This window comes from Budorcas taxicolor, chromosome 21 (genome assembly GCF_023091745.1).
Source record: "Budorcas taxicolor isolate Tak-1 chromosome 21, Takin1.1, whole genome shotgun sequence".
Classification (NCBI taxonomy): domain Eukaryota; kingdom Metazoa; phylum Chordata; class Mammalia; order Artiodactyla; family Bovidae; genus Budorcas; species Budorcas taxicolor.
The window spans coordinates 18881947-18894464 of NC_068930.1; the positions used below are offsets into that span (position 1 = coordinate 18881947).

At 42.1% G+C, this 12518-nt stretch overlaps 1 protein-coding gene across 1 annotated transcript in view; it reads left to right on the forward strand.

Annotated features, from left to right (window-relative positions):
* The window catches only part of AKAP13 (A-kinase anchoring protein 13), a 318409-nt gene that overhangs the window by 259356 nt on the left and 46535 nt on the right, over positions 1–12518 (forward strand). The window contains exons 16-18 of the mRNA XM_052660082.1: positions 971–1013; positions 2727–2856; positions 9325–9499. Of these exons, the coding sequence (XP_052516042.1) occupies positions 971–1013; positions 2727–2856; positions 9325–9499 (348 nt within the window). The remainder of the gene's footprint in view (positions 1–970; positions 1014–2726; positions 2857–9324; positions 9500–12518) is intronic.

A 12518-nucleotide genomic window follows, 5' to 3' on the forward strand; every position in this document is an offset into this window, starting at 1 on the left:
GAACATTTTCCAAATCTCTATCAAACTGAAGTTTCAGTAACCTCAAGGAGAAAGGCGTATTTTGTCCACATTGCAACAGTAGCTACATAGAGCAACCTTTGTCTACCTGGAATCACACACAGAAGGTGTTTCTATACCTGATCTCCTAAAACTTGGAAACCATTTGTCATTAACCTATCATAGGTAAAATAATGGTATCACTACTTCTGTATTTGTTTTATTTAATGCCCTGTCTTATTTAGCTATTGATGTAATGACCCATTTCAGTTTATGGTCTGATGGTTATGGAAGGAGGAATAATATATCTGCCCTACTCATCTGATCAGTATCAATTAGAAAGACCTTTAGCATGTTTTATCTTCCTTATTTCAGAGATGAAGAAATGAAGTCTGGAGATATCACCCCAAATTAGTGGCAAACCCTAGACCTTATAAGTTGGGTCTAATGCTCTTTTCTGTTGGTTTCCTAATGCTCTAATCCATTTCTAGGAATGCTCAGGAAAATGTCAGGCATATATTAGCTGGACTTTTAATATAGATATATATGAACACAAGATTAAACAGCATGCAGAAAATGACATGTCATTTCCTGTTGTATATTCCTCTCTGACAGCATCTCAGAAAGATGGCCTGTGGACTCTGAACCTTCGTAAGAACAGGAGTTAGACATACATTTGAGCATTTTTGTTGTTTCATTTTGGGGTTTCTTTGGTTACTTGAATCCTGGATTTAAAAAAATTTTCCCCATGAGAAATTCACTCCCAGTTGCTGCCAATTTCCAGTTCTAATTTGAGGGTTTCATTTTCAAGTTTTCCTTCTTCCAAACCCTCAGAAGGAAAAGCACCCCACACTGGCTTTCAGAGGCTACTTTTGCTTTATCTGTGTCAGTCACAAAAACATTAAACATTTTATCTGTTATCCAGGTAAGATGCTTTTGTTCTGATGTTTTTCCTGCCGTTCTTGTTTTCCAGGTTCGAGGCCCTTCCACAGCACCAGCTCTAATCTGACTGGGAGGTACTATATACGTTTCTTTTGCTGCTCCTTTTCTCAAGATGAAATGAAGGAAATCCAGAATGTCTTAACACATTTACGCAAAATAAGTTAATTGCGCTTACTGGAATTTTACTTCCTTGATTGATAAATTTGGAATATTGGTTTAAATTTATGTCCTGGGTAGCGTTCTACCTTTATTCTTTGTGGCGTCCTATAGATGGAGATTATCGGTGCACTTATTCACATAAGGATACACTTGTATTAACTTTATGAACTTTGCACTCTTTGCTTATGGGAATTTCCAAGTCCAAGAACATTGTGTTTCACAGTGTGTGTGTGTGTTGGTATTCACGCAGTATTGCTGCCTACTTAGCCCTCGGAAGCTTTAAAGCTGTTTTCTTCTGTGTAGGTTCAAACAGTACACATCTCTGTCCAGGGAAGTGACTTGGTTTTTAACAGCAGGCAAAAGATTGCTATTTTGACTCATTGTTTATTATTCAAGCTTATGAGATTAAATATTTGATTTTAAGCATAATTGGGATTCTGATTGTTGCCCTGCAGTGTCTTATAAGTTGCCTTCCTTCTCACAAAGGAATCAATTGTGACCCAGTAATCCAGAACTCTCTCTCGATATGAGTCCTCTTGTTTGCACTTAACCATATTCTGCTTACTCTTTGTTCTTTCTAGAGCAGTGATTTTCATTTCCCCTTTGTCTTAGTAACAGACTGCTTTATATTTCAAGCAGTATTTTAAATATAAATAGACTTAAGCTACTGAACAGGACCCATGTGGTCCTGCTTGTCTCTGCTCTCACAGAAGCCCTCAAGGCAAACACTACTTTTCCAATGGAAAACTTCTAGCATAACTGTTCTGGGACACTAGGAAAAGTAGTTTGAATGGATTTCTGTATAATAGATGATGTATTATGTAACAGTTCTACGTAGTTCTTTTGGTGCAAAAATGATAATGTGTACAAGGGCCCCGCATTCTTTGAGGAACTCAACCTTTGTGAATTTCCCAGGATCTGGAGATACCCATCATGGATGGACTTAGGACATAGGTGTCCTAAACAAGTAGGTCAGTACCTCCAGGTCTCTGTGAAAGCCCTGCAGTAGATCTTTCTGCCCTCAGTGTCGGTTCTACCTACCATTCAATATATTCCCCTCCTTAAATCGTGCATAGCCGACTTCACATGTTGACGGTCCAGTGTGCCAGAAACCTAAATAAAAGGTGTGACCTCTGCTCTGAGGGAACTTGTACATGCATTCAGTCATAAAAACTCCTTGGTTTGCATCTGTAGGTTTCTTTTTAGACACCTGTTTAATGCAAAGAAGTTTATACATTGGGTGCTGTTTTAGGTTAAGCAATTTCAGATAAAGTAATTAATGACTAATTGATCATTAATACTAATCAACAATTAGCATCAGATCCCTGAAAACCCATTAGTGAAACACTAATAACTGACATAAGAAAATTTAGCCAAGTTTTCACAATAGGACGTGAGCATTGTGATATGCTATGTTGAGTTGATATTATTATATAAAACCTTTCAGCAGCCTCTGGCCACCTCTTACCCCTTTTCTCATTTGCACATGAGCATATAAGTTGGCTGTGACTTGTAGCCAAAATAATACCTGACAGTGATGGTTACAAAGAATTATATGTAGAGTGTTTTAATTTAAAAAAAAAACAACTTCTGTAATCTTTTTAAAAACTCTTCTGTTCTCTATTTAGTATAACAGAAGAGAACTTTAATTTCCTGCCACCAAGCCCCAAGAAAGATTTTGAAATAAAGAGTGGAACCAAAGTCAGTCGTACATTCAGCTACATCAAGAACAAAATGTCCAGCAGTAAAAAGAGCAAGGTAAGTACTGTTGTGGGCGTTTCTGTGTGACCCCCTCAGCCAGCTCTCAGTAGGCTCCAGGTACAGCACACACCCAGAAACTAATTACATGGTGGGGTCCTGTGGAATTGAGTTGAGAGATGCTGGCTGCAGGAAGCTAATACCTGAAGAAAACTAACAGCAAGAAAAACAACAATAAGGGATAACACTATCAGTTGAGTTTTTACTGTATGCTGAAAGCTTCCCATGTATTATCTGATTTAATCCTTTCCACACACTGTAAGGTAGATATTATCTCCTTTTATTAGGAGTAAGGTACCTCATCTGGGAAAAACATCAGAAATAAAAAGTATCTGTAATAATTCCACATTAGAGATAAAAACTCTTCTAATATTTTTTGAATGTATTTTTACAAGAAAAAAAAGAGTTAACTTTCTTATACTAATTCCCATTGCTACATTGGAAGATGTTTCAAATCAGTGGGGAAAACTCTGCCTCTCACTTTCCTACACTCAACTCTTCACCCATCTAGCCTCCAACAAAATAAGTAGGAAAAAAATTGGGACTCAATTAAGGACTTCTTGCACAGGAATCACTATATATCTGTGTGTTATATGCATACGCACAGGTACATAATTATTAACTTTTGTAAATGAGGTAAGATCTCTTTTCTTTCAGCAAATACTAGGTTTGGTCATCGCTCAAATTTTTCCAGAAAACCTGCCACCACAATTATGTTTTCTCATTTCACCTGCCCAAGTGCAGAATGGACAGAAAGTAGGCAAACTGGAAGACGCACGAAGAGTCTAGCGAACCATTTCTAGAGTAGTCTCATGTTTAAGCGCTAACCTCATGCTTAGCCTTGTTTTATGATTCAAAACAGTTAAGGTTAAAGAAGGCGGAACACTTAATTATTCTTTGTGTGGCAGCAGGGCTCAGAATAGAGCTGTGCCTCTCTTACCAGCTGCCTTGGCCACTGGTTGGGCGTCGACAGAAGGCGGCCTCCTTGAAAGAGCAGTGTTAATTGGCCAAGAGTGTTTGATGGAATCAGCATTCTGCTAGGTGCTGACAAGCAGGTGGAGGAACCAAAGCACACGGTCTTTACCTGGATGATGTTTACCGTCTGTTCGGATGACTCCAAGTGTTTCTCTTGCCTTTTTTTGGTTTTAACCCGTGAAATCTTTTCTCCAAACAAACTTCTAACCAGAAGACCAGGGTGAAGTGGAGAATTCCCCCTTCTCCATCCATCTCCCTCGTGACGCCAGCTTAGGGGCAGAGTAGTGAATACGCCACCGACGGCTTTGGCGAGGCAGTACAAGCAGACATGAGTGAAACAACGCAAGGCTGAACACAGAAACTGGGACCCGAGCTTTCAAAACATCTCGCACCGCTCTCCTTATTTCCCCAACCGCGGCCCAGAGAAGCACGCTTCAGGTCACAGACCAGGTCATATCTTGTGATCTGACTTCTGCCGAGTAATACTGTCCTGTCCAGTTCATGTTCACTGTTCAGCAAGAGTGAGCTGCACAGTGTCTCTTTCTATTAATTTTGTTAATAACCTCAAAGGGCTGGAGTCTGGAGCTGGCTAGGAGAGGGCTGAAGAGAAGGGGGCAGGCAAAAAGAAGGTAGTGTTGTGTGCAAGTGCAGCCTGGCGGCAGCAGCAGGCCATCCTTAGGTGACCTCTCACCTCCCAGCTTCTCTGTCAGAGTGGCTGGACTCTTGCAATGAGACTGCTTCCCCTTTCAGGCTCTTGGCCCCAAGTTTTGGTCTCTGGCAGCTTGTGTTATCTCTAGTGATGGAAATTCTCCAAAAGTTACAAATCTCTAACCCTGGATTGCAACCCACTTCACATTATCAGGGGTGCAGGCACCCCTTTAGCCACATTATCAGTTTATTAAGAAGCTTAAGAGTCACCTTTGATCATTGTTACCAGCTTACTTCAAATAAGATTGTTTTTGAAGGATAGCTCACAAAGGATAGCTCAGCTTTGTCTATGTACCAAAAAATAGTAAGGAACAGGAGAATTGGTGAAGTAATGCGTTTCATGGTATTGTTGTTTCGTCACTAAGTCATGTCCAGCTGTTTTTGTGACCCCATAGACTATAGTCCCGGAGAAGGCAATGGCACCCCACTCCAGTACTCTTGCGAGGAAAATCCCATGGACGGAGGAGCCTGGCGGGCTTCAGTCCATGGGGTCGCTAAGAGTCGGGCACGATGGAGCGACTTCACTTTCACTTTTCACTTTCATGCATTGGAGAAGGAAATGGCAACCCACTCCAGTGTTCTTGCCTGGAGAATCCCAGGGACAGGGGAGCCTGGTGGGCTGCTGTCTATGGGGTCGCACAGAGTCAGACATGACTGACTCGACTTAGCAGCAGACTATAGTCCACCAGTCTCCTCTGTCCGTGGGATTTCCCAGGCAAAAATACTGAAATGGGTTGCCATTTCTTTCTCTAGGGGATCTTCCCAACCCAGGGATCAAACCCACGTCTCCTGCATTGCAGGGGAATCTTTACTACTGAGCCACCAGGAAAGCCCCACATTTTATGTTAAGTTGCATTAAATACCTTGTCTGTCTTTGCCATTGTACCCACAGGAGGGCTTTTCCATTCAGAAATGTTTGATTCTCTAAAATGATAACATAAAAATAAGTGAATATTTTTCTGGTGTCATGATGCTGGCTCTACTGGTTTTCTTACCCATTGAATAATGTTACTTCTCCATAATGCTTAAAAAATTGAAATGCTACTATAGATGTTAGCACTAGTTTTTTACTGTAAGCACTCTATATATAGTATGCTATATGTGTAACATAATACATGCTATATAATGTATTTATTTTTTCATATCTGTAGCCATGTGAGTATGAGAAATTTGGGGGAAATTGAGTACTGATCCTTTATAGGTCCTTTCAAGAATTCTCATTAACTGGCATGAGTTAATAAATATGTTGAGTCGTGTGTGTGTGTGAAAGAGGGAGAACCTAAACAGGAAATAAAACAGGAAGACTGGCAGGCAGTTTCTGCTTTTGTGTTTCAGTATCTTTAAGAGGTAGTACTGTTTCCTGATAAGTGAGTCTGCTTGCTGCAGACTCATAACAGACACACACACATAATGTGTGTGTGTGTGTGTGTGTGTGTGTGTGTGTGTGTGTATAATGTCCTCATTACAGAGGGAGTGGGGTGTGACCCTCTCTAAACCACCCTGTCACATCGATTTATTTTTTTCTAAGCTTTCCTCTTTGCAGACGAGTAGGAGATGGTCAGAGATGTTTGAGATAGATTCTTAATCTGATTTGAAGTAGGCCTTTTTGGATGCAAGGATTAGATTCCTGCCCAGATGTTAATCTACTCCCCGGCTTCATGACAAGACATTCAGCTTCACCTCCCAGTTCCCGTGAAGTGTCTAAAAAAGAACTAAACATCTTAGCCTTTCAAAGGTGCCAAGTAGGGTAAAGTAGTGTTTGCCAAGACTTAAACCAATGTTGGATGTCATCATCTCTCTTTTTTCTTCAGTCGCTTAATCATAGCATGTTTCACAGTTTTCCAGAGAGTTTTTTTAAAATCATAAGTACTTGTCTAAAATGGTAGGTTTAGAAGAATCGAAGTATCACTTCCCCTCATAGTATCCCAGTGTAGCTGTCTCTTGCATTGTCCCCATTAAATGCTATTAGTTTCCGTTTCCCCAGCACACATTTTGGCAGGAGTTAAACCTCGAAAAATCAAACTTCAGAAAACAGCCAATCACTGCCTTTCCACAGGCGCCTTCACCAAAAAAGCTTTCTTTAGAAATGTATGGTTTTTCAAATGAGGACCTCTGTTTAAGTAGGTGTGTTCCTTAACTTCCAGCATTGAGAAAAAAATCCGCCTCAGTTTTGCCAGAGCTCCCGTCTTGCCACTTTAGCACTGTCCGCACAGCGTGTGCAGGGGAATTTGTCCGGTGTCGTGCGTGCCCTGGGTCCTCTGTGCCTGGGCGGCAGGCTGCACCAGCAGCATGCAAATGGTTAAGCTTATCTTAAGGAAACCCGCAGCCTCAGCCCTCCCCCGTTCCTTTTCTCAACCAGTCCCCAGCTTCCTCTTACAGTTTCTCTAGTGGTTGCTCTAATGGCAGCTCAAAACTGCCAGGCCCTGCCCCGCCGGCATGAGCCCCTCCTCCCGTGAGAGCATATTTCCTGGCATGGGGGTCGAATCATGTCGGCAAAATGGGGTCGGTTTCATGAAGCACCCCTCATAACAGTGAGATTCATAGGACCAAAGCATGGGGAGGTAAGTGCCTGACTTCTTTACAGAACTAGCTTCCGACCAGCACAGAGAGAGACAGTGGAGTTTGTTGTTTTGTTTTGTTTTTATCCTTGGAGGAGCTGGTTGGGATTCTCACAAAGGATGGGGAGATTATCTGTTCAGATTTGAAGAGCATAGCAAGGTTTGGGAGAGTAAGCTAGCTGCCCACAGACCTTAACTCTCAGAGCAACTTTTTTAGCTTTCTTGAGCAAAAAGGTCAGGTGCTCTTCAGTTTAACATTTTGTATATGAGAAGCCTTTAACAAAATTTAGTTCAAAGAACAATTATTAGAAAAGCTCAGTTTCTTCATCCTGATTTTTATTAGAGTTTTAGATACTTTAGCAGTTAACGAATTTTCACTCAGAACAGTTTCCTGTTTTATAAAGTGAAGTGGTTTGTTTTCCCTCCCTTCCTCTCCTGTTGTTTTTTATAGTTCTAAAGTGTAGCAATTTGATTTTTAGATTTTTATTGTATGCATGCTATTAACAAAGGACTTTACGTGAATCACAAACTTAACAAATGTTCACCATTTCAGTATAGCAGATGGGTTCTGAATACAGAGTCAGAAGACCTGGGTTTTTTATTTTAACTGCAGATCATTTGCTGTGTGACATTCTGTGAGTGCACAAACGTCTCTAGTCCTTGGAAGTAGAGTGCAGTGACCAGGAGCTGAGCTTTACAGTTGGCAGATCTGGAAGTTAGCTCCAGCTTGGGCAGTTACTGGTGTGTGGCCTCTAGTACATGAGCCATCTCTCAGCCTTGGCCCTCGAGTGTTTCATGGAAATCATAGCTGGTCCTTACACGCCATTGGGTTGTTAATGAAAAATTTCACATCAGTTGCTTTCTGCAGTGCTTGGCACATAGTGATTGTTCCAACTCTTGCCTGCTATTACCTTTGTTATTTATCTTTTCAGTTAGGAAATGGGAGGCATAACGCCCACCCTACTCACTTCAGAGTTGTTGATTCAGATGAAATAATGTAGATAGAAGGCATCGATTGAAAATAAGGCCTTTGATAGTTGCCATGATACCTGACATTGGGGTATCTCTCTTTTCAGGAATTGTTTTGGATGACAGCAATAGTGTTGTTATATGCCCTGGAAAATGAGTACCCTAAAGTTGGTGATGACGACCACTACTAAGTGCATTCCTCCTACCTCTGTACATTGCAATTCAGGGTCCAGTTAGTTTGAAAGAAAATTATTCATTTGCTGTTGATTAACCAGCCAAGTCTCTATCTAACCGTGTCTGGGAAGGACCTTTTATGAAGAGTGTATGATTAGACCACACGGTCTTCATCTCCTAAGGGTAGTGTGTACCTGAAATGCCCCTGACTGCATTGGATATTTTATTAAGGATCTAACACTTACTAGTATTTCTTTGCATTTTTAGGGTTTAAACCCCTCCTCCTCCAGTTTGAAAACTGGGCCAAAGCTGAACCTTGAAACTTTTGATTAGTAAGAACAGCAAATGTCTATGTGGGGGATAGTTCATGTTTCTGGCTAGAGTACGAGAGGCAGTTACCAGATATGTGTCTTTTCTTAAGGGTATGTGATGGATGGGAAGCAGTTGTGGGGAACCTTGAGTCGTTTTTCACTCTGCCCAATCATCTCTCCCTCAGGCTGGTCCCAGAACCATCGCATCCTTTCTTCTGCTCCCCGCCCTGCAGCTGGGCTCAGCGCTGGCTGTTTCAGGAGGCCTGCAGGCTCCTCCTCATCCAGCGCCCATGCTGGTCCCTAGGCAATGAACATGTCTATTGGCATAGTTTCCCTGGTGGCTCAGACAGTAAAGAATCCACCTGTAGTGCAGGAGATCTGGGTTCAATCCCTGGGTTGGAAAGATCCCCTGGAGAAGGCAGTGGCAGCCCACTCCAGTATTCATGCCTGGAGAATCCCATGGACAGAGGAGCCTAGCAGACTACAGTCCATGGGGTTGCAAAGAGTCAGACACAACTGAGCGACTAACACTTTGACTTTCCAAGCCAGGGACAAAACTGTTCAACCTGCCCAGTCCTCCTAAGGTTTTTCTAATGCAACTCGAATGCACACAACTTGATAAAAAAATTTTTTTATGTCCAGGACAGCATTCCTAACTTTGATTCAAAACATTGACCAGCCACTGTTGACCACAGGTAGCCCGGTAGCCTTCTAGAAGGGAAGGCCTTCCAGTGTTTGGTTAACAATGTAATGTCGGTTGTTTTCTTTGGCAGGAAAAGGAAAAAGAAAAAGATAAAATTAAGGAGAAGGAAAAAGAGTGTAAAGAGAAGGAGAAGGACAAGAAGAGTGTGAACGGGCACGCTTTCAGTTCCATCTCGATTGTGGGTCCCATTGTCTGCGGCCAGTGTATGAAGCCCTTCACCAGCAAAGACGCCTACACGTGTGCAAGTAAGAGATGCGTGTGTTCCTGTGCAGTAAAACGCCCCAGGCTCGGAAACGTTCGTTTCTAGTTTCCTGTCCTTCCCACCCCTTATCTGTCCCTCTTTGATGTGGAGAAGTAGCCCTTTTTCTGTCTTCCTTTAAACAGCATTGGAGACACACATTCCAGATAAGAGAATGCGGAGCCCTTAATGTCTCTCAAAGAGCCCGATTTCAAATTTCCTCTCCTGCTGTCCCTAAGCCACTGCCTTATTCTGGAAGTCCATGTCAGCATGAAAACCATCTCATAGCCTCAAACCCCGAAGCCGCCCAGTGGTCCCTTGTCCGTCACTTTGGCTCACTTTTTACTCCAGTGCTAACCATTTGCAGTTCATGGGCCATACAAAAGCAGGCTGCAGTTTGCAGACCCTTGCTATGAGGCATTACATCTCAAAATTAATAACCGTCAGCATCTTCTGCCTGCATTTGCCAGTGCTTTTTCATCACGGTTTACCTTCCTTACATGGGATCTGGGTTTTTCCTTTTTTGTCATAAGTTCAGCTTCAGCTTCATAAGACTTTTTCCCCTCCCATGGGAATCTCTGGAGTCCCTTTTCTGTCGCGGTGACCCTGTGGTGCCGCAGTCCTGTGTCTGTTTCAGCGGGGATCCCATAGGGTTTCATCATCGCCGGATTGGAATTCCACCAAACCTAGACACAGCTCCCTAACTCAGGGTTCCAGGAGATACAAGTGGTGTAAATCCAGACCCTGGATTCATAGGTAACACAGAATTCTCACTCCAAGTCCAAGGGAGGGCAGGTGTACATGGCTTTTTCCAGGCCCTTTGGCAGGGCTGTTCCAGTCTTTAGTTTAAAGCTCTTGACTATATTCAGGGGTCTCAATTCCAGCCGCCCCTATGTGCCCAGAGACCATGTGTCTGAGGGGGACGCTCTGTGCTTCTTAGCATACCACACAACCAGCGGGTGGATTAGAAAAATAACTGAATAAAACTAATAGTAAAAATAAAACTAACAATAAAAAATAAATAACTGAATGTAAGTAGCTCTTGAAGAATCTCCATGGAGATTTTTCACATAATTTAGTGTTCTGCATCACTGGTGGGTTGCTGTGATTTAGGTTTTATATACATAGAGGAGCAGTGGCTTCCATTCTGTCATCTGCTTCAGTAGTGGGGAAGAGCTGAGTGAATATTCTAGGAGATCTTGGTGACTTCAGACTGAATTTGTTTTTTCACTTTTAACTGTCAATAAGTCTGGTGGCACAGACAGTAAAGAATCTGTCTACCAGTGCAGGAGACACAGGACTCTTGGCTTTGATCTCTGGGTCAGGAATAATCCCCTGGAGAAAGGAATGCATTCTTGCCTGCAGAATTCCACGGACAGAGGAGTCTGGTGGGTTCCAGTCCATGGGGTTTCAAAAGAGTCAGAGAAGACTGAGTGACTAACAGCACCAATAAATATGCATTTGAGTTCCTTATCTTAAATGAGTTTATTCAGCAAAGATCAGTTGCCTGCAATATGCAAGGCACTGTGTAATTCATTCAAAAGCTGTTTGTCAGCAAATATTCTTTGAGCAACCTGTGTGCCTAGCACCTTTCTCTTACTCTTTTTTTTCCCCATGAGTATATTTGACGTGTAACACTGTGTAAATTTAACAGTGCCAAGTGTTAACTTGATGCATTTATATATTATAATTGATTGGTGTTAATGTTTCCATATTTAGCACCTCTGCCACATCACATGATCCTTTTTAGTGGTTGGAATACGTAATTAGAAACACCTTTCTCAAGTTGCTTATTACACAGTGGCTTAGAATAAGAGTTCTCAAGGTGTAATCCTTGGTACTTACTCATTGCAGCATTATTTGTATTGTGGAAAACTTCAAAGGAGCTAAATATCTAACAGTAAAAGATAATATATTCTTTAGGTGGAATATTAGGCTAGTGGTAAAAATGGAATCGCTCAAAGGTCATCAGCTGTTTTTCTGTGGGGACTTCCCTGGTTGTCCAGTGGCTCTGAGACTCTGAGCTCCCAATGCAGGGGACCTGGGTTCGATCCCTACTTGGGGAACTAGATCCCACGTGCTGCAGCTAAGACCCTGCACAGCCAAATAAATAAATAAACTTTTTTAAAAAAGTTTTTCTGTGAAGAAACTGATAGTTAGGACACTAGGCTATTAGGCATCTGTGATGATCACCCTACTCGCTTCTTATGGCAGAAAAGCAGCCACAGATTATACATAAATGTGAGCGTGACTGTGTTCCAGTGAACCCGCTTTTGCAAAACAGGTGTGAGCTGACTTCAGCCCCCAGGCTGTGGTTTCTCAGCCAGTGGAATAGATCTGCAGGTACCGACAGATCTCCACGACATTTTGGAAACTTGAGAGGCAATAAATGGAACTGTGTGTATGATCCCAAATTATAGGAAACAGATAAGTAAATAGTAATTGTTTATGTAGCTATATGAGAATGTCTATAAGGATATACACCAAACTGTTAACAATTTGAAAAAGAGGTTAGAGGAGAGATTGAAGGGGACTAAGTTTTTGTTTTATACTTCTGCATTGTTTGAATTTTTTAAGACTGTACTTGAATATTGGCTCACTGAGTTTAAAAAGAAAGTAAATGTCATCTCAGTGGTAATTTCAAAGGTTTTTCTGCTTGTCAGCTGGTCTCTGAAGAAAGCGCAGACTATGTTGACGTTGATTGAAGAAGGAAATGGCTTTAAGCAGTTGGAGAGAAGATCAGAGTCACTCTGTCACTGTCCTGGTAGCACCAGCGTGGATGAGAAGTGGACCCCACCAGCTCTCAGTTCTGAGTTATGATGTGAAATACTATCAGAAAGTTGAGGGGCAAAAGAGATGGAAGATCTTGTTTAAAGACCCAAAGAATCCTTTTCTTTGTGCTATTCTCTGCTGACTCAGACGGTCAAGAATCTGCCTGCAATGCAGGAGGCCCAGATTCGATCGTTGGTCAGGAAGGTCCCCTGGACAAGGGAAAGGCAACCCACTCCAGTGTTCTTGCCTAGAGA